The following is a 23,588-nucleotide window of genomic DNA, read 5'->3' as shown; positions in this document are numbered from 1 at the left end:
AGCCCTGCTCTTTCACACAGCGCCTTTGCCATGACGCCGCTTCAGAAGGAATGCAGCCAATGCCCCTCATCCATGTCCGCCCCACACACACGACACGGAACTGAAGCAGCGACGGCCGCGGCACCACGCCTCTCACGCGCATGACGGTGTGCAGGCGGAGGGCCCAACACGCCTCAGCCGCCGCCCGCCACAGGGCTCCTCTACACGTACGGCAGGAAGGCGCACCGCGCGGCCCATCCAGTCACTGCCGCCCGCCGCCGCCACCTACTCCACCGGATCCCTCCGCTTCAGCGACCGCGGGATCGCCACCAGCAGTGCCCGCGGCAGCGACACAGCCGCCGCCTGGCCCTGTGCCATGGCCCCCACGCCGGCGCCAGTCCCACCACTACCACCAGCAGCAGCACCACCAGCAGTAGCATCACCACCATCCCCACCACGACCACCACTGCCGGCGCCACCTGCAGCACCGCCGGCCCCAAGAAGCGCTGGCGCCCCAGAAGCAGCACCCGTTGCAGGCGGCTGAGGCAAAGGTGGAGGCGGAGGCGGGGCCGGAGCCAGCCGCCGCGCCAGCGCCCGTGCCGCCTCCATCGCCGCAAGCACGCCCTCCAGCGCCCCCGCAACGCCCTCCAGCCCCGCCTCCAGTGCCGCCACCTCCGCCGCCACAGCTGCCGCCAGCGCCTCCGCCACCTCCACCCCTTCAAGCCCCATACCCGACGCCGCCCGCACCGCTGGCGTCTGCTGCTGCTGCTGCTGCTGCCCGCTGGCAGTAGCACCATCCAATCGAGCGCGCTTGCGCGCCGGCCCGGCGGCGCGAGCCGCTGCCGCCTGCGCCTGCTCGTGCACCTGCTCGTGCGCCGCATGCTGCGGCTGCGCCGCACGCTCCCGCATGCGCCGCGCCTCCGCCAGCAGCAGGTCGACCTCCGCCGCCAGGTCCTCCTGCGCGGCGGCGTGCATGTACGGTGTGCCGGTCGGTGGCATGGGGGTGCGTGTTGTGATGCCGAGGTGCCGCCAGTACACGCCACCCACACAGACACAGCAAACTCCCCACGGGTATGGCACGAATTTGTAGTATCCTCGCCCCCCCTCGAATTCCGGAGTCAACAAGGCACACACACACACACACACATACACACACACACACACACACACGCACACACGCACACACGCACACACACACACACACACACACACACACACACACACACACACACACACACACACACACACACACACTGCCTGGGCCTCACGGTACCGTGAGCACATGCATGGGTTTGCACCCTTGAGAGCGTGTGGACACTAATCCCCCCTCGAGGTTAGAGTAGCGGGGGTTGCGCGATTTCAGGTTGGTAAGACCGGCGGCTCACCGCAGCAGGTATGCGAGGTAACTTCAGGTAACATCCGTAAACCGTCGCTTTGCTGCATCGCATACACTGTCTTTGCGCAACGTTTTCCTTGTGCTCTTTAACACACACACTCGTCTGGGCGGGCTTTCGTTTCGTAGTTTGACACACACACACGCGCAAACACGCACAAACACGCACACACACACACACACACACACAACCACGCACACAAACGCTGACGCGCACCTGCACTCGGTGCAGCTCATACAACACGTGCCGCGTGTACAGATTGTGCGGCCCCAGCATCAGCGCCGCCACTGCCGCCCGGTGCCGCACGTGCGCCGCCACCGCCGGGTGCGGCGCCGCCAGCCGCCCGCCCGGAAACAGCCGCGCCAACAACTGCTGCAGCTGCGCTTCCACAGTTTGCGTCGTCGTCGTCTGCGCCTGCGGTTGCGGTTGGCCTTCGTGGTGTTGCTGCAGCGGCGGCGGCGGCGGAGCCGCCGCCGGCTGTAGCACGCGACAGTGCAGGTAGGGCGGCTGAGAGAAGGCTGTAGCAAGCCACCAGGTCGACCGGTCCGCCAGCTCCGGTGCCAACCGCCGCAGCCACAGCCGCAGCGCCGGCGGCTCCCGCGCCGCCGCCGCCGCCTCAGCCGCCGCCTGCGCGGCCGCCAGCACCGCACGCGCCTCCTCCAGCTCCCGCCGCCGCCGGCGGCTGCGCGGGTTGGCCGCCACGGCCGCCTCCGCTGCGGCGACGGCGGCCGAGGCGGCGGCGGCTGCAGAGCCGGGTCCGGGTCCGGCGGCTTGGTCGTCGTCCGGCGCTGTGGCGGCGCAGGCACGGACAAAGCAAGGGACAGCATTGGCGGTTATGGAGCTGCCTAGCTGCAGCGGCAGCGCACATGCCGACATGCGCCATCCCCGCTACTGGTATCTCAATCCGTACGCATTCCACAGAATGCAACCAGAAGCCTCCAGGACTTGACCCCGTCCGGCACCCGGCCCGCACCTCGGGGCGCCGCCGCCGCCGCCGCCGCACACCGCAGCAGCGCGCCACTGGCCGCCGCCCAGCCCTCCTGCTCGTACGGTGAGCACACCAGCCCGCCGCCGCCGCCGCCGCCGCCCGCCACCAGGTCCAGGTGCAGCAGCGCGCCGCGGGCGGCGGCGGCGGCGCAGGCGGAGCAGTGGTTGGCGGACTGGACCAGGCCTGGTGATGGTGTGAGCAGGGGGGAGCTTAACTTGATTGTGGAGACAGCTTTCACCTTGAGCCCCCATCCCTCCTCTGTCCGCAACAGCCCTTCAAACCTAGCTACATGGCCCACCTGCACCTGCACCTGCACCTGCCCACCCACGCCCAAGTACGCCTACACCTGCCCACCCACCTGCCAGCGCCGCGGCACACAGCGGGTCGGACTCCACCGCCGCCGCCAGCAGCTCCACACGCGCGTGCACCGCCGCCGCCGCCGACCCCGCCGCCTCCTCCTCCTCCTCCAGCAGCCCTGCCGCCGACGGCGTCGGCGCCGGCGCCAGTCCAGGCGCTGCTGCTGGTGCTGCTGCTGCTGCCGGAACGGGACCAGCAGCAGTAGCAGTGGCGGCCACTGGGCGCCCTGCCGCTGCCCCGCCACTGGGTGCTGACGCAGCAGCGGCCGGCTGCCCCCGCCGCTGCCCCCGCCGCGCCTCCTCCGCCTCCGCCTCCCCCTCCACATCCATGTCGTCGCGGCCCGCCGCCGGACCCGCCTCCTCCGAGCCGCCAGCAGCCTCCGCCGGCCGCCGCGCCGCCGCTGTGTTGGCTGCCGCCGCTGCCGCCGTTGTCGCCGCACCCGCCGTGGCTGCACGCAGCAGCGATGACAGGCCGCCACCTCCCCCCAGCCCCAGCCCCGGCCCGGGCCCCGGCCCCGCCGCCTGCACCGCCCCGGCACGGCCTCTGCCTCTCCCCCTCCCCGCCGCCGCCCCAGCACGCCCCCCGCAACCCGCCTCCGCCTCCGCCTCCCCATCCTGATCCGACTCCTGGCCCTGCTCCTGCGTGTCGTCCGCCCAGCCCCCCGCCTCCACCAGCACCACACTCCCCGCCGCCTCCGCCCGCGTCCCCGAGCCCCGCCGCCCCGCCCCTCCTCCTGCTCCTCCCCCCGCCCCACCCGCGCCGCCGCCGCCGCCGCCGCCCTCCGCCAACCGCACCCCCAGCAGCGTCGCCGCCGCGCCCGCCGGCAGACCCGCAGCTTCCTCCAGGTTCTCAAAGTACGAACCGTACGAGGCCAGCAGCTGCTGAGTCAGCGCCGCCAGCGCCGCCGCATCGGGGTCGTACGGCGCATCGGCTGTGGCAGCGGCGGCGGCGGCGGTGGCGGCGGCGCCGGGGCGGCCGGCTAGGATGTAGGCTTGGGCGAGGTAGAAGTACAGGCGTGTGTGGTTGCCGGGCAGTGTGCGGCACGTCTCCTGTGTATGCATCGGGAACCGGAATGCGAGTCATTGTATATTTTAGAACAGCGCAAGTGAAGGGGTAGACGGTGCCGTCAGATTGTGTGCCCGTGTGTATAAAGCAGTTCCGCACCGAGCCGGGCGGAGTGGTCGGTCGTACACACGACCCGCACCCGCACCCGCACCTGTCAGCTGCGCCACTTCGGACCCCGCAACACATCCCGCTGCCCCGCTACACATCCCGCTACCCCGCACCACAGCCCGCTGCCCCGCAACACATCCCGCTGCCCCACTTCGCACCCCGCACCACATCCCGCTGCCCCCGCCCGCTGGCCCGCTTTCCTTCATGAGCCGCTCCGCCTCCCGCCAGTGCGCCCGCACTGCAGGGTCCGCCGCCGCGCGCAGCCAGGCGTCACGCACGTACTCGAACGCACGCAGCGGCGGCGCCGCCGCCCCTCCACCGCCGCCGCCACCCAGCGGCACCAGGGCACCCGATGAGCCGGCGGTTGCGCCGCCCGCGTCCGCATCTCCGCCGCCGCTGCCGTACGCTCCGTAAGGATTGATGCCCTGCTGCTGCGACTGCTGCTGCGTGAGCAGGGGCTGCTGCTGCTGCTGCGTGTCACCGCCGTCAGCGGCGGCTGCGGCCGCGCGCAGGGAGGTGCGGGTGCGGCGGCTGGTGACCGAGGTGGCGGCGGCTCGGGACATGACTGCCGCCAGGTGCCGCATGTAGGCTCCCACCCTGTGTGTGTGCGGCACAACAAAAGGAGCGTTGAGGCGAACAGCTGCATGCAGCATGTGACGCTTATTTTCATTCAACTCTTATCATTCAAGCAAAAGTGCACTTGCAGCAGCATAATGCGGTATGTTCTACATGTGTTGGCGACCAGGGGCCGCATTGTGGCTGCGCCAGCCTTGCGTGGCAGGCACTGGCACCCCCACAGCAACGCACACGGCACACGCATACACGGAGCGTCGTTTCCCTTCACTGCTGCACGCACGTGCACACTACCGCACGCCCGCCCGCACGCACCACTGCTCATGCTCCAGCGCCGCCTGCAGACCGGTGCGCAGCGCGCGCGCCGGCATGAGCTGCCGCACCGACAGCCGCGCCGTCAGCAGCTCGGTGGCCTTGAGCAGCCGCGCCGGACCCTGAGAAAACAGCAGCGTGAAACACGCAAAACTGTGTGTTGTGTCGCGCAAGGATGGAAAGACGCAAAACTGTATGCTGTGTGTGTTAAAGAGCACAAATGTATGCTGTGTGTGTGTGTGTGTCATCAAATACACGGATGTAACAAGGACATGATTAAAGCGTCTGTGCCGTATAACCATACCGTGCACATATGAGCGGTTGCGCCCACAGAGTCTGCCAGTCATCCGCTCTGTACCCTCCCAGCCCCGCCTCCCCGCCCGCCTCCCCGCCCGCCTCCCTGCCCCTGGTTTAGTTTGGGCTGGTATTTACAACCCTGCCCGCCTCCCCCGCCTGCCCGCCTCTACCCCATCCGCCTCACCGCCTCCACCAGCTGCGCCGCCACCTCCGCCGCGCTGGCCTCGATGTCGGCCGCCGTGAGCTGCAGCGGCACCAGCAGCTGCAGCGCCTCCAGCAGCTGGGCGGGACACGCGCGTGTGTGTGTGTGGGGTGGGTGGGTTGGGGTTGGGGTTGGGATAAAATGCAGGTTTGTGATGGGCCACTTGTACTGCGGATGAGCGCGAGCAGCTGTTGCGCGGGCGGGGTGTGTGTGCGGCGTGGCTCCAGCTCAGTTGCTGGCATGGGCTCACGACAGGCGCTACGGTGCACGTCACCCAGCCCACCACGAGACTCCTCAACAAGCACGTCAGCACGCCAGCCCCCAAAACATTGAACCCATCCAGCCATTCCACCGCTCCTCTCCACGGACACAAACACACCAGCACCCTGCTCACATCTGCCGCCCACCGCCGCCACCACCCGCCCGCCCGCCCGGAGGCTCACCGGGTCGCGCCCCGGCGCCGCCGCGCCCGCGCCCTGCAGCAGCTCGGCGCTGGTGCGCATGAGGCGGACCAAGTCGGCACGGTTGGTGGCGTAGCTGCCGCGGGGCCGGCCGTAGCGCGCCAGGTAGCGCCGCGGGTTGCGCAGCGGGTAGGCGTCCTGTGGGGTCCCGGGGCGGCGGCGGGGCGGGGTTGCGGGGTCAAGGTTCGGGTCCGGCCCGGAGCACAGAGACCGCTACAGCGTCGGGTTTGGTGGTGCGATTTGTTGTGCCGTAGCCGGCCCAGATAAGAGCCATGTGCGTGTGAAGCATTCGTGACCGCGGCAAGCCCGCAGCTCCGGCCTGGCCTCTGTCACCCAGTCACCCAGCTACTCCGTCTTTCATGACCAGCTGCCCCGCTGCGCCTGCCTCCGTGCGGCCTGTCCGCTGCCGCCCTGCGTGTGCGGCGCCACTCACCGCCAGCAGCCACAGCGCGGCGCACAGGCCGGCGGCGGTGGCGGTGTCGCGGCGGCGCAGGCACCAGCCCATCAGTTCGTGCAGCAGCTGCTGGGTGCGGCGGTTCTCCTGCACGTGCCGGGCGGGCCGGAGGGGGTCGGTGATGTGGGTTGGGGTCAAGTGAACCTGCTGCACGTGTGGCTCAGCAGCTATTGCCCGCCGCGTGGCCTCAAACCATCTGCTCCAGCAGTCAACCCCTCTCGACCCTGTGAAAGCAATTCGTGCCCTGGACATTCACACCCCTTGAATGTACCCCTGGCTCATACACACCCAGGCGCGCCCGCCGCACAGTGCCGACATGCCACACGCCACACGCCACCCGACCCCGACGCTGCCCGCGCTAACTGCCCGGCGCACCCGTGACGGCACATGCAGCTCCAAGGGGAAGCGGGCCAAATCCACAACCGTTTGATCGGTAGGCCGCGGCAGGCCGGCCGCCTCCCAAATGTTGGGCTCCGGGTGCGGCTGCGAGTCAGCCGGGGGCGGGGCGCCAACTCCCGCTGGCCCGGCGTCGCCAGCCCCAGACCCCGGGCCTCGACGGCGAAATTTAGGCGCTGGCTGGCCGCCCGCCCAGTCGCCGACGTCCAAGTGAGGCTCGCCATCGTATAAAACGCCGTTGGCATCGGGCTGTTCGTGCGCGTCCGGCCGCTGCATTCCAGCCCGCCAATTGTGGAATTTATTCTGTCAGCGCAGCCAGCGCTCCGTCACAGTAATCTGCGCATAATGTACAGACTTCATATGCATACTAAATGTATAGCAAAATACGTGTACATGCACTATGCCTTTAGAGCTGTAGTTTTGGAAGTGGAGTCAGGGCACTCGGACGGGTTTGCTACCATGTATGCACAACCAAGTACCTAGAGAGCATTCCCAAGTTGAGTCGGCCAGTTCGGCGAGCGCCGACGATGCTGACACGCCACGAACCCGGCATTGATGCCTTTCTTTCCCCCCCTCTCTCTCCCACCCATTCTTCTTCCCGTCCCTAGGCGCTGCAGAAGCTGCGTGGCATGTTGCTGGCCGGTGTTGAAACTCCTGCTAGCGATGCACCGCTGCGCCCGGCCCGGCCCGGCACCACGAGTATCCTGCCCGACCTGGCCCCCTTGCTTAATGCCCCTGCTGCAGCCGACAGCCTGTTATGCACAACATTTGCCACACCGAACAGCAGCTCATCTTCGCTACACGCCGCGCAGGGGCAGGGGAGCTGCAGGACCGCGACGAACCCTCATTTGCGGTCCTTGGGTCGCGGCCAGCTTGGAACCTAGCCCGGCAGCGAGCATGCTCCACCGGCTGAATATGCATGCGTGTTATGCTTTCAATGCAGCCACGGAACCCATTAGCTGCGCAGAGGTGGAGGTTCCGCGAGGCCATGGGCGGAAAATTCGCGAGACTTGCAGCTCACAACTTCGCGTGGTGTCTTGCTGCATACTGTTTTACTTGTGTCAGTCATAATTATATCGCATATCGTTTATTGGGCTGACCAACGTGACCCAGTAGGCGCAAGGGCGCAATCAAGTTTGTAGTTTCTTGGTTCACCAGCGAAATGCTCGCAAACCTTCGTAGCGGTATTCAGGGGCGCACCACGAGTGCGCCTCAAAAGGCGGCGTTTGCGCCTACGCGGAGAGGCTGCGCCCACGCCCGCACTGGCGGTCGGAGGACGACCGTGGTTGTGCGGGCCGACGGTGACTTCTACGACCTGCTGGGCGTTCCTCGCACTGCCGATAAGAAGACAATCAAGCAGGCATATCGCCAAAAAGCGCGCAAGTATCATCCGGTACGTGGGGCCACCGGAAGAGAGCGGCGATCGGCCGGCTGCACCCGACCCCGGCTACCGCGAGCCGAATTGGTGGGATGTGGTTGCTGACAAACATCGTGGGTCCGCGGAATTGCAGGATGTGAACAAGGAGCCGGGCGCAGAGGACCTCTTCAAGAAGATTGGCGAGGCGTATGAGGTGAGCGAGGCGCCGCTTAGGCGAGGCCGTGTTCTCGGAGCCGTGAATTTCGCAGCAAACGCCAATCCTTGAGTGGACGCCGGCCAGCGAACGTTCTTGAGGTTGCTGGCAGGGGTTTCGGGCCGCCGTCGGCGAGCTACCAGGACGGTGTCGACGGAGACGGTGCCAGCGCCGCGGAAACCCCTCCATGCCGCCGCCACCACAGGCCCGGGTCCTCTGCCTGCCTGGCCCCCGATTCTGTGGGCAATTATATACCCGGCAGCTTGCCTTCTGTCGCATGCTACACGGCGCACCGTAGCTCAGGGCACCCGGGTCACACCAGCGCAGACCACCCGCCACGCACCCAAACTCAAACCCAGCTCGCCAAGTGGCCCCTTAGCCCATTCCCACTCCCTCTAGCCCACCCACCCCCTCTCATGCGCCACTATCCCCACCTTTATCATCACCATCCCTCCAGGTGCTGTCGGATGACAACAAGAAGGCCATCTATGACAAGTACGGCGAGGCAGGGCTACGAGGCGGCATGGGCGGCATGGGCGGCGGCCCGGGCGTGGAGTTCACCAACCCCTTCGACCTGTTCGAGTCGTTCTTCGGCGGCGGCATGGGAGGCATGGGCGGCATGGGTGGCATGGGCGGCGGCTTCTCGCAGCGCTCGCGCACCCGGGCCGTGCCGGGCGAGGACGACAAGTGAGGCGGCGGGGCGGGAGGCGGCGGGGCGGGGTGGAGGGTGGGGTTGGAGAGGGGGGTGATGGGTGCGGTTGGATAGCGCTAATGGCAGCTTCTAGAGTGTGAAAGCAGCTTCTTGGGTGATCTGGCTGTGCCCAGGAAGGTGACACGAGGGAAACCACGGGTTACCTATGAGGCAGCACAAGCGGGCGTTGCTTGCACGGCGTTGAGTCACGGCTGTGGTTGGCTTTGGGCTTTGGGCTGGGCTGGGTCAAGCACAATCAGAGAGGTGCCCGGCGTGCCAAGCCGGGCGGCCAAACGGTCTCACGAGTGTGTGACAACGGCCTGCCAGTCACGCATACGCCAACCCTCACCCACCTCCTCTCCCTCACCTCGCCCCGCCTCTCCCTCCTCTCACCTCCCCTCCTCTCCCCTGCCCGCCCCCCTGCCCGCCCCCCAGGGTTGACCTGCAGCTGGACTTCCTGGAGGCGGTGTTCGGGTGCAGCCGCGAGCTGGACGTGGACAGGCTCACCGGCTGCGACGTGAGTGGAGGCGGGGAGGGGGAGGGGAGGGGGAGGGGGAGGGGGAGGGGGAGGGGGTGGGTGTGGGTGTGGGGCAGGGGTTCCTAGCGACATGAAAACGCATTGAGGTGTGGGAAGGGGTGGGAAGGGGTGGCAGCGGGAAGTGCGGGGGTCGCAGAGGACGCGCGAGCCGCGCTGGTGTCTGTGGGTGTAGTGTCCGTTTTGGATTTGGGCGGCTGATGTGTGGACTAGGGGCGTCTTGAGGCTCTTGGGACGTGCAGCTGAGGTGTTGTAAGTGCTCGTGCTGGGTGGGCCTGGCCTGGAGGGGTGGGTGGGAGGGCGCTGCGGACGTGCCAGGCAGGGAAGGCTGGTGTGGGGCGTGAAGGTCGCGCGGCCGCAGGCGGGATGCGGAGGGCATGGGGGCTGGGCGGCGTCAAGAGGCGGCGTTGGCGCGGAGCAGCGACATACACGGACGGGGGCCTTAACAGCCGCTGGCGCAGGCGGCAGGACGCGAGGGGAGTCCTGCTGGCCGTGGTGGTGGAAAGTGGTGCGGTCGCCCACGTCCCGGCAGCCGCGTGGTCTCACTGACCCTCCTCGCCACCCCAAACCCTGGATTCCCTTCCCCGTCCTCCTAGTCATGAATGTAACCCCTCTCCCTTTCCTTCCCCCACCTGTCAACATTATCTCGTCTGACCTAACCATGCATGAACCCCCCTCCCCACCAACTCCACCCTGCAGGAGTGCGAGACCACGGGCGTGCGCAAGGGCACCACGCCCTCCACCTGCCCGCAGTGCCAGGGCACGGGCCAGGTGGTGTCGGCGGTGCGCACGCCGCTGGGCACCTTCCAGCAGGTGTCGCTCTGTCCGCGCTGCGAGGGCAGCGGCCAGATCTCCCAGCCCTGCACCAAGTGCCAGGGCGACGGCCGCGTGCGCGAGACGAAACGCATCTCGCTCAAGGTGGGCGGCTGGGGGTTGCGGAAGGGCGGGGTGGGAAGGGGAGAGGGCTGGGAGGACGGGAGGATGCTGGGGGGGGGCGCGGACAGGGCGGGCCCGTGGATGTGTGTGCGCAAAGGCTGTGGGTTGGCGGGGGACTGAAGTGGAAGCAGGCAGGAACTGATGGGGTTGACAGTGGGTGTCTGGGGCGTCACCACGGCGCGTTTCGTTTCACGCCTGCACACCCACTCGTGTTCTGCGCCGCATACACCACCATCACCTCACCCCTCCTTCCTGTGCGCCTGCCCTCCCCCCCCCTTTCCCTCCAGGTGCCCGCCGGTGTGGACGCGGGCTCGCGGCTGCGCGTGCGCGGCGAGGGCAACAGCGGGCGGCGCGGCGGCGAGCCGGGCGACCTGTACGTGTACATCACCATCAAGGACCACCCCGAGCTGCGCCGCGACGGCATCACCATCCACTCGGACGTGGAGATCAGCTACGTGGACGCCATCCTGGGCACGCAGGTCAAGGTGAGGAGTGGTGGTGGCAGGGGGGAGGGGTAGCCGTCCATGAACGGAGGAGTGAATTATGCACGAGGGGGGGTGTTAGTACCATTGCAACAAAGCAAAACAGGAGACGGGTGGTGGGGAGAGGGAGCAGAAAGGGAGGCAGCGGCCCGGGTTGAGGAGCAGGGCGGGTGGGGTGGAGCAGAGGGAAGGGGGTGAGACCGAGCCGGAGGGTGTGTGCAGCAGCGCCGGGACGTGACCGGTGGTGATGTGACCCCTGGCTCGGGCACTCATAACATAAGCAGCCACCAGCTTTGGCTGGTGGTCTTGTGTTTCATCCGAACGCCGTTGGCACTCTGTTACAAGGCCTCCCTGCCTCGCTCGCCCACCCCGTAACCAACGAAACCCCGCCACCCCACCACCCCACCACCCCACCCCACCCCACCACCACGCACCAGGTGACCACGGTGGACGGCCCCGTGGAGCTCAAGATCCCGCCCGGCACGCAGCCCGGCACCACGCTGCTCATGGCCAAGCGCGGCGTGCCGCGGCTGGGCTCGCCCAACGTGCGCGGCGACCACATGGTGCACGTGCGCGTGCGCATCCCCAAGGCGCTGTCGGCGGACGAGCGCAAGCTGGTGGAGGAGCTCAAGGAGCTGCAGAGCAAGACCAAGGTGGGGCCCTTCCGCTTCTAGGTGCCCTGCCAGGCCCAGGCAGGCAGGCAGGCAGGCAGGCGAGGGAGGGAGGGAGGCAGGGACGGGTTTGGAGGTGGTGGGTGCGGCAGGGTAGCGGCGGCGGCCGTGCTGGTGCTGAGCGGTGGAGGCGGATAGGCGGCTGGCGCCGCTGCGCGCCGCGTGTGTGTGGCCGTGTAAGGAGGCGAGGCGAGGCGCTGGTGGGACGCAGGCAGCGGTGGTAGGTTTACCCCTGCAGCGGCAGGGGCGGCTGGCTGGGGGAGGGCTGTGGCGTCTGCAGTAGGGTGAAGGATGTTGTACCTCACCCGGCGTGGGCTGCAGGCTTCCGTTGCTGCGCCTGTCCTTCTGACAAGATGGATTGATCAGCTTAGATACCGTATATCAGACGCTGGCGCTGACAAGCAAAGAGCAGCCGTGTGGGGTGCGGGTCTGTTGTTTTGAGGATGCCCGTTTATGTTTGTGTGTTAAATGGCCCACCTGCATGGCAGCGTTTGGCAGTATGTCGAAGGATGCTTTGGGGTTCGGAGTCGCAGATCGTACGGCGCCCTGCCCAACAAGGGGCGTCTGTGGTGTGTGGTGCTAGGTGTGTCGCGCGTTTCCTGCGTTTAGGTGCGGGCGCTGACACTAGAGCGATGCCCGCCCGCGGGTGGCGGGCTTGCTGACGAAATGACGTGGCCGGTGGCACGACTGTGCGAGAGAGCAGGTGCGAGAGAGCGAGAGAGAGCCACAGCGTGTGCGCGTGACCAGAGCTGAGAGTGGTGTGCGCGGAGGCCGCTCACGCGGAGTCGCGGAGACCTGTTCCGATCCAGGACTAGACGGCTGCATGTGTGTAACATGCGCCACCTGCCCACATCGCCACCGGCCATGAAGTCGTACCGCGCGCCCGCGCCGCCGTGATCAGGCGCCGTGATGGATGCTCTCTAAAAGGGGCAAGGCCGGGGCAGCGGGGCTTCAAGATTCCAAGGACAGCCGCGACCCAACGGACACGCAAGCCCCACCGACACTAGGGATGATGGCGGGTTCACGAGTGGTGCCTGGTATACTAATACCAGTGATACGCGCCTTCGTACCAGGGCGTATTGAGGCACGCCCATACGCCAAGCTCGTCTGCGGCATGCCGCAGCAGTGGCAGCAGCAGCCGCTTCTGTGGCACCCTTGCAGCATGCCACCTCCCCCGTCGCCTCTGGCACCAGCTGCCCTTCGCTGGGCGGCAGCAGGTACGGTACTGAGGAAACGGAAGCAACCATTCTAGGAGCTTGCTGTGTTGATGCCAAAGAGGAGTCACATCGGGACAAGAAGGGTGATGACGCGCAAGCGAAAGCCCGGGCAGGGACCAGCTGGTCAGCACGGCGAGGATTGCCCGGATGGGTTGGGGGCGTCAAACTGCATCGCCCCCGCCGTGACAACTCCCCGCAACCATTTCGCGACCAGGTATCTGTAAAACGCACTTATTCAACATGAAAATAGTTTGAATCGACGCGCACACGCTCGAAAGGAAGTTTGCTTGAAAACTGGTCGCAAGGCGCGCTTACCGCGCAAGATGGCGGCCGACATGAAGGAGAAGCTCCTTTCGATAACACTTAAGGCCATCCAGGTACATTCAGCTCAGGAGGAGCAGCAAGCAACGATGACTCGCAGGATCGTGTGCACCGCTTTGTGGACCCTTCTCTTTGAAAGCTTCAAGCACCACATTGCTTATCGTTAATTACAGGGAGCTACATTTGAGCCGGATGCATACTATCAGGCTCTTGAGCCCCTCGGCCCGCCGGCGTCATACGCGGAGACGCTGGTGGATGTGTTCTGGTAGGATATAAAGCTTCACAATAGCATGAACGTCTTTTCCGGCGTGCATCATGCTCCCCACCCGGTCAGTATCCCGCCCGCCCCGCCCACGGTTCCTCCGCCCTCAACAGTCCCCACTCACCACCACCGGCCTGCCACCCCATCGCCTTCACACATCCTGACCGCATCATCATGCTTGTCCTTCTTAAATGCTCCTGACGTCTGTCGCACGCACCCACGTCACAGGCTGCTGTGGGTGCGGTTCGAGGTCGGGCGCGGCTCGGAGAGCATGAACCTGGTGTCCGCCATCAAAGCCTGCTGGCAGGACAAGCGGGTGCGTGGCGCTCGGGGGCTGGCTGGGGGCGTGGCTGGGTGGCTAGATGGGGGCGTGGCTGGGTGGCTGGGTGGCTGGGTGGCTGGATGGCTGGGTGGCTGGATGGGGGCGTAGCTGGGGTGGGCTGTGGTGAGGGTGAGGGCGAGGGTAGCTGGAAGGCCGCCAGACGTAGGAAAGGCGCCGCAAGGGCCTGAGGCGTGGGCCTGAGGCGAGAGGCCGGGCTGGGAGGCCGGGTGGAGCATATCCTTGGGGCTAAGGGGGGGGCAACAGGACTGCAGCCTGCGGGGGCAGAACGTGTCCGGCGGGGGTTCCGGCGGGGGGTCTGGAGGCAGGGTTGGCTAGGCCACATTGGCGGCCTGTGCAGTGAGAGGCAGCGGGGAGCAGGGCGGCGCGGGGCTGTGGTTGTGCGGTGGCTGTCCAGGGGGTCATTCTCCCCCGCCGGCTGCACCTGGTGCACCCGGCACCGTACGGTACTCCACTCTGTCTTCTTACTCGCCCCACCGCCTGTTCGTTGGACTTAGGCATTTGCCATACAGCAACCGCCCGCCTCTCACGCCGCCCCCTCCCCCCCTCCCTACCACTTCCTTAACTAATCATGACTGTAACCCCCCTCCCCCTCCCGCCCCCTGCCCCTGCAGGTGTCGGACCGGCAGCTGCTTCAGGTGCTGGAGCCCGAGTGCCTGCACACCGTGGGGCTGCTGCGCGACAAGGCGCTGTGGGAGAAGAAGAGCGTGCGCTACAACACCAAGCTCAACTACACCATTGCCAAGTGGGTGTGGGAGCATGGGCGGGAGGGAGGGACAGGGAGGGCGCAGGTATGGGAGGGAGGGAGAGCCAGGGAGGGCACAAGGGGTCGGGGTGGGGGTTGTACGCCCGAGCCCGACGAATAGGGGTTGGGAGGCAGCACTACGTGAGCGTGCGGACGAGTCGCTAATGATGCAACCCAAACCTTAAACTCACTCTCCCTCCTCCTCCCTCCTCCTCCTCCTCCTCCTTCCCCTCCACAGGTACAACCTGCTGCGCGAGGACAGCGAGGGCTACGCCAAGCTGGTCACGCTGTACAACCACTTCGGCAGCGGGGCCATGCAGCCGGGGGTGAGCGGAGGGCGCGGAGGGCCTTAAGGGGAGGGGGGGTGGGGGCGGAGGGGTGGGGGCGGAGGGCGGGCGCAGGCGCAACGCTGAGGCGCGGCAGCGCTGGCACTGGCACGGGCGCAAAGCACAGGGCCGCGGGTGGGCGGGGCCCAGGGCGGGGGGCGGGACAGGGCGGGTGGGGCGCCAGCAGGACTAGGGTGGTAGGACGAGGACGGGGGGAGGGGAATGGGGGAGGGGTGGCGCGAGCTGTGGCACCTGAGTTGGCACCTGAGTTGGCGCGGTCCCTCCGCCTCACATGGACGGCCACCCCAACCTCCGCTCCCCCCCTCCCCGCCCCCCTGCCCAGGACCTGCCCTCCATGGCCCGCGAGCTGCACTCGCTCATCGGCTGCTTCGACCTGGACCCCAACCGCTGCCTGGACCTGCTGCTGGACGCCGCGGCGGCGCAGGTGGGGCGGCAGGAGGAGCGGGAGGAGCGGGAGTTGTAGGTAGTTGTAGGTAGTTGTAGGTAGTTGGAGGAGGAAGAGGAGGATGGGGATTGCGGGGGAGGCGAGTGGGGCGGATGGGGTTCCCCTGTGTTTCGGCCCTCACACCTACACAACCCCTCACGCCCGCCCTCCTTGCCCCCCTCTCCCTGTCCCCTCACCCCATGCTCACTCACGTCGCTCCTTCTTAATCAATCATGCATGTCCTTAATCACGAATGCACCATCCCCCTAACCTGACCCTACCCCCCTGCGCAGCCCCTGAACGCCGCGCTGCTGGATGTGGTGGAGCTGCTCAAGGCCGAGGCGGTGGGGCAGCTGCTGGGGTTCAAGCTGCAGGGGTACCAGGTGGGGGACTGGGGGGGGGCTGGGGCTGGGGGGTGGGGGGGTGGGGGTTTGGGGGGGGGGTGGAGGGGAGGCTGTGTTGAGGCTGGAGGGCAGGGGAGGGGGTGTGGCTGGAGGGGAGGGGGACCCTGGGGAGGAACTGGGGTCACAGACATGGGGAAGCGTGCGTGTGCGCCTGCCCCACTCTAAGAACCGCGCCCCACCGACGACCTCCCTCCGTCCCACCGCCACACGCGCCGCTCACACACACACACGCCACGCACTGTGTCGAACCTCCCCCCCCCTCTGCCTGTGCCTGCCCGCCCCTCCGCAGGACCCCTCCCGGCCGCCCGCTCCTCGGTCGCTGTTCCTGGTGGCGGCCCAGCTGATAGCCAGCCGCCGCGCCACCCTCACAGAGCTGCTCGCACACATGGCGCCCAGCGACGCCGCGCAGGCGGCGGCGCAGAAGGCGGCTCGCGAGGCTCTGATGCGGCGCGTGAATGACATTGGCACGATCAATCTGGGGGGAGGAGGAGCAGCAGGGGGCGGGGGAGGGGCGGGAGGGGTGATGGAGCTGCCAGCCACGGCGGCGGCGGCGGAGCGCGAGGCGGCGGCGCGGGAGGCGGCGGGCAAGGAGCGCGACCGCGGCGGCAAGGGCGGTGCGGCGGCGGCGGCGGCGGCGGCGCAGGTGGGTGGTTGGGTGGGTGGCTGGGTGTGGTTGGTAAGTTGTCCTGTGAGTTTGGCGGGGGATTTGGCCGGAGGAGGCGGGGGAGGGGTCATTCGTTAGGGAATGTACCCCCTACACCACAGAATGCGTGTTCTGCCCCTGTGTACTCACCCCGTCTTGCATGGACGGCTGTCCCCCCCTACCCCCGCTCCCCAGCCTCGCGCCGCCGGTTTGTCCGCCGCACACTTTGAGCTGGACCCGGCGGCGGCGGTGGGCGGCCTGGCCGCCGGCCCCAACCCCGAACACAACCAGCCCCTGGCGCTGCTGGACGCGCTGCTGGAGCTCGGCAGTAGCAGCAGCGGCAGTAGCAGCAGCAACGGCGGCAGTAGCAACGGCGGCAGTAGCAGCAGTCACTGCTGGGAGGTGGCTCTGGAGCTGCACGACCGGCTGGTGGCGGAGGGGGCGAGTCCGGCGGCGGCGCCCGCCATTGGGGCGGCGCTGTGTCGGCTGCTGGAGGCGGAGGTGAAGCCGCGCTATGCGGCGCTGTTCCCGCAGGTGGGGACGTGGGTGTGTGTGTGGGGGGGGGGTGAGGGTGGGGTGAGGGGGGGTGAGGGGGGGGGGTGGTTTGCCCGAGCCCAATGAGCAAGCCCCATCATCATCAATGGCGTGGGTGGGGGTAAACCGAACCCGGTGCAACCCATGCGGGGGCATGTGCCGGAACCCCACGATTGCAATACGTCCCAGTGCTGCGGGGAGCGTGGGGCCTACGGCTGTGCTTGCTAGGGCGAGGAACTGGCGGCGTTGACCTGGCAGCCTTGGTCCACACCTGGGGACCTGCACGTGCCTAGTGCGCACATATCCAGCAGCCAGCAACGCCCCCATTCTCACACCGCTCCACCCACCACAGGGCGTGCTGGCCCGCCACGCCCTCTCCGGAGAGGCGGCGCCCGCGCCCCTGCCCGGCGGCGCAGCCGCCCCCGCCCCCGCCATTGGCGCCGCCGCCGCCGCCGCCGCCACCGCGACCGCCGCCGCCGCCGCCGCATCTGGCGTCTCGGGTCCTGCTCTGACGCCGCTGGCTCTGCGGCTGCTGGCCATGCTGGGGCCCTTCGTGCACCGCGATGTGCGCCTGTTCACCAAGGTGAGGGGCGGGGCGGGGGAGTGGAAATGGGAATGGGATTTGTGCGAGATTTTGTGATTGGATCAGAGCTGTGGGGCGGTTGCATTGCCATCTGCAGTCTATTTTGCTACACTTCTCTGTACCAATCTTTGCAACCCCCCGCCCAGCACCTCGCCCCTGTGCGGACCCTGTACTTTGCCTCGTTCTTGTCCGGCGCCTGCTCACCGGCGTCATCAAAGCAACCGCCACACGCACACACATGTACCTCCTCCCCCCCGCTCGCCAACCCTTTCTCCCCCTTCCTCCCTGTCTCTCCCGCATCTTTCCCTTATCTTCTCTCCAGGTCATTCGCTTGGTCCGCTACCAGCTCACTAACGACATCGCCTCAGGAGCAGCCGCAGCCGCAGGCGCCACCGCCGCCGCCGCCGCCGCCGCCGGCACCGCTACACCCATTCCGGCCGCTGCCGCCGCCGCCGCCGCAGCAGGCGGCCGCGCCGGAGGCGCCCGCGCCGCAGGCGGCGCCGCAGGCTCTGCGGCGGCGGGGGCGGCGGCTCCGCCTCCGCTGCCGTCGCTTGAGGAGTTGATCAGCGGTGTGTTGCTGCCGGGCGTGGCGTGCTGGCCTGTGCACCTGCCCCTGGCGGGGGAGGTGTGGGAGTGTGTGCGGCTGCTGCCGGTGCAGGCGCGGTACCGCGTGTACGCCGACTATAGAGTGAGAAGGAGGGGAGGGAAAGGGGACGGAGGGGAGGGGAGAGGGGAGGGGAGGGGAGAGAACGGAGGGGATTACATTCATGACTAATTAAGAAGTGAAGGGGAGGGGGATAGCCGAAAGCATGCTCACGTGCTGCAGAGGGGCGGAATGAATGGAATGGAGTGGGGTTGGGGGGAGTTCGTGTACGGAGGCGGTTGGTGTGGCCGCCACCCCATGAACCCATCCGCCCCTCCACCCTCCACCCTCGCCCCGCCCCTCCTCCTGCCGCCGCAGGAGCTGTCCCAGACGCAGCCGCTGCTGCAGGCGGCGTGGCGGCTGGCCACCGTGGAGACCAAGAAGGTGCTCAAGCGCCTCGTGCTGCCCACGGACCCGCAGAAGAAGAAGGAGGCGTGCAGGTAGGGGAGGAGGCTGGCGGCGGCGCTGGCGGGGGGTGGGGTGGGGGTCGCAAGGTTAAGACAATGGGAATAGGATACAAGTCGGGGAATCAGGGGGTGGGGGTGGGGGTGGGGTGGGAGGCGGTGGGAAGGCGGCCCGGTGTGGCCCGTGTCTTTGTGCCGCCCGCACCTGCTACCGGGTACCGGCGTCTCCCATGCTCCACTCGGTACCGTACGCCTTCGTGCACGTTCGAGTTTTCCCCGCTTTCCTGTCTCGTCTCCCTGCCTACCTGCCTCATTCTTGCGCTCCCTTACTGCTGCTCCCCCTCACCCAACCCTCCGCCTCCTTCACTTCGCAACTTCACTCCCCAAACATCTACTATAAGCGTAACCCCCATCACACCACACCGCCCCCTCTCACCACACCGCCCCCCTCACACCACCGCCCGCAGGCCGCACGCGCGCATGGTGGCCAAGGTGGCCCACGCCAACCCCATGCCGGTCATGGAGGCGGTGGTGACCCAGATCGAGGTGTACGACAACCAGATCGAGGTGTCGCTGGAGGCGCTCAAGTACCTCAGCCCGCTCAGCTACGACGTGCTCACCTTTGTCATCCTGTCCAGGTGTGTGGGGGTTGTGTGTGCGCGTGTGTGTGTGTGTGGGGGGGGGTAGCCATCCATGGGATGGTGTGTATCAAATATGAAGTGGGGGGGGGGGGGGGAAGATGGGGGGGAAAGATCCTTTCTGGCTACGCCTTCACTTCTTAGTTAATCATGAGTGTAATCCCCCCCTGCTGCCCCATCCAGGCTTGCAGTGGAGCGCGACAAGGTGAAGGAGGACGGCGTCAACATCAGCAGCTGGCTGCAGGGACTGGCCAGGTTCACGGGGGCAGCCTGCAGGTGGGCGGGGGAGGCGGCTGGCTGGGGTTGGGGGTTGGGGGGGATGATGGGGTGGGGTAGATGGGATTGAGGGGGGGCTGGGTTGGCCGGAATGGGCAACCTGTCCCGTCGTGCCTCTTCTCAAGCACACACAAACACCTAGGCTGCCTTTCCCCCCGTCTCGCCGTGGGCTCTGGGCGCTGTGGGGTCTTGGTTTATCCAGTTTGAGATACCCCCTCCCGCCTCACACAGCCTGACCACCACCCCTCCCCTCCCTCCACCCCTCCCCCTCCTCCCCTCCCTCCCCCTCCCCCTCCCCCTCCTCCCCTCCTTCCCTCCCCCTGCCCAGGCGCTTCTCCGACCTGGACGTGGGCGCTGTGCTCCAGTTCCTGGTGACCACCCTGCGCGCCGGCGACGCCTTCGACCTGCTGGTGCTGCAGCAGATCATCGTGTCCATGACGGTGTGTGTGGGGGGGAATGGGGGGAAGGGAGGAGGAGGGAGGGAGGGGGGAGGAGGGAAGGGGGGGAGGAGGGAGGAGGGAGGAGAGAGGAGGGAGGAGGGGGAGGGAGGAGGGAAGGGGTTAAGCGATGTACGGTCAACCCTAATAAACGATGCTGCTGGAGAGCAGAGAGGGGGGCCCGGTCCATATCCGGTGGAACCTCCCACCACGCTACCCCCTCCCAGCAGTCATTGATCATGAATGTCACCTCCTTAAGCCCCTACCCCTGTAACCCACCACCTAACCCTCAGGGCGTGCGGCTGGAGGCGCTGCTGTCTGAGGAGCAGATGGACGCGCTGTCGGGCGGGCCGGAGCTGATTGCGGAGGCGGTGGTGCTGGACGGCGGCGAGGCGGACGCGGCGCTGGGCATGGGGCGCACCGCCACACACAAGGACCTGGCCAAGGGGCGGCAGCGCCTGCTGAGGGCGCTGGAGGACGTGAGTGTAGCAGGGGGGGGGGGAGAGGGGGAGGGGAGGGAGGGAGGGAGGGAGGGAGGGGGGAAGGGGTTGCATGCCCGAGCCTTTTACGAAAAGGTCCCAAGGAAGACTAGGGAGTGGGAACGATGGGCGGGTTGCCGGGTTACAGCGCCTGCTATGCACCAACAGAAACACACGAACCAGGTAGCACGCTCTCGACCCTCTCCCCGTGTATGCGCATCTGTGACAAACCCACTCCCGCGCCCACTCCCGCTCCCCTCATCCCACGCGGCGCCGCCGCCGCCGTACAGGTGGAGGGCCGGCGGCCGGCGGGTGTGGCGGGCGCGGCGGCGGGCGGCAGCGGCAGCGGCTGCAGCAGCGCGCTGACGCTGCCGCTGCTGATCCTGGTGGCGCAGCAGCGCTCCATCATCATCAACCACACCGACTCCAAGCTCGTCAAGTTCATCGCGACCATGTACGACAGGTGCCAGGTGAGAGAAGGAGGGGGGGCCGGGGTGGGATGGGGCGGGGTGGGGTGGGGTGGGGTGGGGGCGGTTGTAGGTACCAGCCCACAATAAACCGAGCCCAATGCAAAAGAGCGAGGAGGAGAGCGTGGCCTATGCATTGCGCGTTGCGGGTTTGGTTCTCATTGCCCTCTGCCCGCCCAGCCAGCCTGCATCGTATCCCCAATCGCCACCCACACCCAAGCGTACGACACCCACCCCAACCTAACCCCCACCCACATCCACCCACCTCCAGGACACGCTGCTGCACCTGTGCGAGTTCCTGCGCCTGGCTCTGCCGGTGGAGGCCTACGCCGACATGCTGCCGCCGCCGGACGTGCTCAGGTAGGCTAGGCCGAGCGGGGGGTTGTATGTACCATAGGTGGAGGGATGGGGAGGGAGGGAGCGCATGAACCGTGAACGACTCGCGTGGCGGTGCGACCGTATTCTCCAATGCCTCCACCTCCTCCAACCACATCCACAACCTCCTCGAATCATCTTGTCTCCTCTCCTCTGCCCTCTCCTCCTCCCTACCCACTCCTCCCTAACCACCCCTCCTCCCTAACCACCACTCCTCCCTAACCACCGCTTCTCCTCCTGCTGCCCCTGCCCCTGCTCTTCTCCTGCTGCCCCTGCTGCCCCCAGGCGCGACTTCGGCATTGACGTGGAGGTGGTGTGGCACATCTACCGCCCCGTCATGGCCCGACTGCTGGACGCCGCAGCGCCGCAGCCCGCGGAGGAGGGCGAGCTGGAGGAGGGCGAGGAGGCGGGCGCCGCGGCGGGTGAGGCGGCGGCGGGGGGGAGAGGCGGGAGGGGTGAGGCGGAGAGGCGGAGGGGGAGGCGGAGGGGGGCAGGAGAGGGCGGGGAGGGAAGGAGGACGGGGTGGTCGTGTGTGTGTATGTGGGGGGGGGGGGGTTAACGTTGAACCAATCCCGTAAGGAAACAGTCGCGCGGCATGGGGTGGGGGTGGATTCCAAGATTAATGGGGGGGTTGGGGACCTCTGAAGCATGCCTGTGCTGACCGCTGGCCCACAACCAACTCCCGCAGCGCCGTCGGGCGGCGCGGACGCGGCGGCGGCGGCCGGCGGCGCCCCACGCGAGGAGGCGCGTGTGGGCGACAAGACCTGGGCGGGCGTGCTGCGCGGCCTGCCCGCCTGCACAGGCAGCGGCGGCGGCGGCGGCGGCGGCGGCGGGCCGGGCGACGTCGTTGACGGCAGCGGTCTGTGGTCGCATGTGACTCCGGACATGTACGCCACCTTCTGGAGCCTGCAGCTGCAGGACATATACGTGCCCATCAAGAGGTGGGGCCGAGGGGGGGGAGGGAGGAGGGATGGGGGGCTGCACATACCAGCCTAAAACCCGAACCAGGGGGAGGGGATTACAGTCGATTCTACGCGAAGGGGGAGGGGCACAGGTGGGAAGGGCACGAGACAAGTGCAGTGCCCGAGCCCAAGAGAGGGCGGGTGGTAGAGGAAGGGGAATCTAAACCAATTAAAACCGGCAACCGCCCTAACCACACACACACACACACACACACACACACACACACACACACACACTTGCTCGCACATGCAGGTACGACAAGGAGCTGGGCCTGGTTCGCGACCAGCTGGCGGCGCTAGAGTCCAACTACCTCAACTACATCCGGCCGGGGCTGCAGTCCTCCTCCGCCTACGTGTCCAACAACCTGCAGCAGCAGTACGAGGCCTACAAGGCGGAGAAGGCGGCGCTGCAGGTTAGGGGGCAGGGGGAGGAGGGGGGGGGCGGGGCGGTGGGAGGAGGGGGGGGAGGCGTGTGTGTGTGTAGACGGGTGGGTGGGTGGATAGGTAAGCAACGTGGGTAGGGAGAGCGCCGGCAACGAACCACAGAAGATGGTGGGTACACGGGCGGGGGGGGGGGCAACCCTAAGTCAATCTGCACCCTTTACCGTTCCACACCCTCACCCCAGCCCGCCACATGCACCACCACCATCACCACCACCACCACCACCACCACCACCACCACCACCACCACCACCACCACCAACACCAACACCAACACCACCACCAACACCGCCACCACACACAGGACAAGCAGTCGCGCCTGAGTGCGGAGCTGGAGTCCCGCCGGCGTCACGTGGACGAGGTGCGGTCGCGGCTGGCGCTGCAGCGCACCTCCTTCTTCCACCCCCGCGTCAACTCGGCGCTGCTGCAGCAGAAGCAGCAGCAACAGCAGCAGCAGCAGGCGGCGGCAGCGGCGGCGGCCAAGGGCGGGGACGACAAAGCGGAGGAGGGCGAGGCGCCGGCGGGCGGCGCGGACGGGGAGGAGGCGAAGGAGCGGGCGGCGGGCGCGGCGGGCAGCAGTGGCGGCGCGGCGGCGCCGGCGGGTGCGGGTGCGGGTGTGGGTGCGGCTGGTGCCAAGGTGCTGGCCAAGAGCCCCTATGTGCCCATGTCTCAGGTGGGCGGCGGGGCCAGGCTGGGTGGTTGGGTGCGTGGCTGGCTGGCTGGCTGGCTGGCTGGGTGGGTGGGTAGGGCTGGAGGCTGGAGCGCACGTGTCAGGTGTGCGGTGCAAGATGCCACGTGACGGGTGCTCCCGTGACGGGTGCTGTGCGCAACGCCGCGCCTCTGTTGATCACCGCCCCTTTTGTCTGCGGCCCCATTCCTTGAATGAAGTCCCCTTCATCTCTCTTGCCCTCCCTCCCCATTCTCCCTTCCACTCACCCACCCCCTACCACCCCACCACCACTATCATGAATGTAACTCCACCCCACCTGTACCAATCCTTGCAACCCCACCCCACCCCGCCCCACCCCTCATCCCTCCCCCCCTGTCAGGAGATGCTGCTGCCGCGCATCCTGTTCGGCGCCACGGACGCGCTGTACACGGCGCGGCTGCTGTTCCTGCTGCTGCAGCTGGAGACGCGCCACTTCAACGTCATGGCACTACTGGACACGGTGGG

At 67.5% G+C, this 23,588-nt stretch overlaps 3 protein-coding genes across 4 annotated transcripts in view; 2 read left to right on the top strand and 1 right to left on the bottom strand.

Annotated features, from left to right (window-relative positions):
* On the bottom strand, positions 1 to 7,062 carry CHLRE_12g507600v5 (uncharacterized protein). Its single transcript, XM_043068189.1, has 11 exons — positions 6,566 to 7,062; positions 6,170 to 6,277; positions 5,719 to 5,874; positions 5,258 to 5,353; positions 4,780 to 4,898; positions 4,050 to 4,488; positions 3,473 to 3,767; positions 2,720 to 3,166; positions 2,347 to 2,544; positions 1,590 to 2,161; positions 1 to 936 (listed from the first exon to the last, which is right to left on the bottom strand). The coding sequence occupies exons 1-11, from the start codon at positions 6,860 to 6,862 to the stop codon at positions 265 to 267; spliced, it is 3,399 nt and encodes a 1,132-aa protein (XP_042918178.1). The 5' UTR covers positions 6,863 to 7,062; the 3' UTR covers positions 1 to 264.
* A 475-nt stretch (positions 7,063 to 7,537) lies between these two features.
* CHLRE_12g507650v5 (uncharacterized protein) lies at positions 7,538 to 12,317 on the top strand. 2 transcript variants are annotated; one of them, XM_043068190.1, is made up of 7 exons: positions 7,538 to 7,979; positions 8,098 to 8,157; positions 8,615 to 8,844; positions 9,284 to 9,365; positions 10,083 to 10,301; positions 10,607 to 10,804; positions 11,239 to 12,317. In XM_043068190.1, exons 1-7 carry the CDS (start codon positions 7,749 to 7,751, stop codon positions 11,473 to 11,475), a joined length of 1,257 nt encoding a protein of 418 aa, XP_042918177.1. In that variant the 5' UTR covers positions 7,538 to 7,748; the 3' UTR covers positions 11,476 to 12,317. The 2 variants fall into 2 exon arrangements, with proteins under 2 accessions (XP_042918177.1, XP_001690840.1); XM_001690788.2 differs by having other exon boundaries at positions 7,657 to 7,979.
* A 620-nt stretch (positions 12,318 to 12,937) lies between these two features.
* CHLRE_12g507700v5 (uncharacterized protein) overlaps positions 12,938 to 23,588 on the top strand; it is a 15,126-nt gene continuing 4,475 nt past the window's right edge. The window contains exons 1-23 of the mRNA XM_043068191.1: positions 12,938 to 13,066; positions 13,184 to 13,275; positions 13,501 to 13,588; positions 14,227 to 14,357; positions 14,596 to 14,683; positions 15,027 to 15,128; positions 15,422 to 15,511; positions 15,822 to 16,175; positions 16,371 to 16,709; positions 17,062 to 17,292; positions 17,615 to 17,980; positions 18,254 to 18,375; positions 18,807 to 18,977; positions 19,161 to 19,253; positions 19,582 to 19,693; positions 19,984 to 20,169; positions 20,460 to 20,639; positions 20,908 to 20,996; positions 21,297 to 21,433; positions 21,700 to 21,952; positions 22,227 to 22,386; positions 22,719 to 23,087; positions 23,464 to 23,583. Of these exons, the coding sequence (XP_042918176.1) occupies positions 13,025 to 13,066; positions 13,184 to 13,275; positions 13,501 to 13,588; positions 14,227 to 14,357; positions 14,596 to 14,683; positions 15,027 to 15,128; positions 15,422 to 15,511; positions 15,822 to 16,175; positions 16,371 to 16,709; positions 17,062 to 17,292; positions 17,615 to 17,980; positions 18,254 to 18,375; positions 18,807 to 18,977; positions 19,161 to 19,253; positions 19,582 to 19,693; positions 19,984 to 20,169; positions 20,460 to 20,639; positions 20,908 to 20,996; positions 21,297 to 21,433; positions 21,700 to 21,952; positions 22,227 to 22,386; positions 22,719 to 23,087; positions 23,464 to 23,583 (3,915 nt within the window). The 5' untranslated portion in view covers positions 12,938 to 13,024. The remainder of the gene's footprint in view (positions 13,067 to 13,183; positions 13,276 to 13,500; positions 13,589 to 14,226; positions 14,358 to 14,595; positions 14,684 to 15,026; positions 15,129 to 15,421; positions 15,512 to 15,821; positions 16,176 to 16,370; positions 16,710 to 17,061; positions 17,293 to 17,614; positions 17,981 to 18,253; positions 18,376 to 18,806; positions 18,978 to 19,160; positions 19,254 to 19,581; positions 19,694 to 19,983; positions 20,170 to 20,459; positions 20,640 to 20,907; positions 20,997 to 21,296; positions 21,434 to 21,699; positions 21,953 to 22,226; positions 22,387 to 22,718; positions 23,088 to 23,463; positions 23,584 to 23,588) is intronic.

This window comes from Chlamydomonas reinhardtii, chromosome 12 (assembly GCF_000002595.2).
Source record: "Chlamydomonas reinhardtii strain CC-503 cw92 mt+ chromosome 12, whole genome shotgun sequence".
NCBI classification, from domain to species: domain Eukaryota; kingdom Viridiplantae; phylum Chlorophyta; class Chlorophyceae; order Chlamydomonadales; family Chlamydomonadaceae; genus Chlamydomonas; species Chlamydomonas reinhardtii.
Note: the sequence above shows the minus strand (reverse complement) of the source record. Positions and strands in the feature narration are given on the sequence as shown.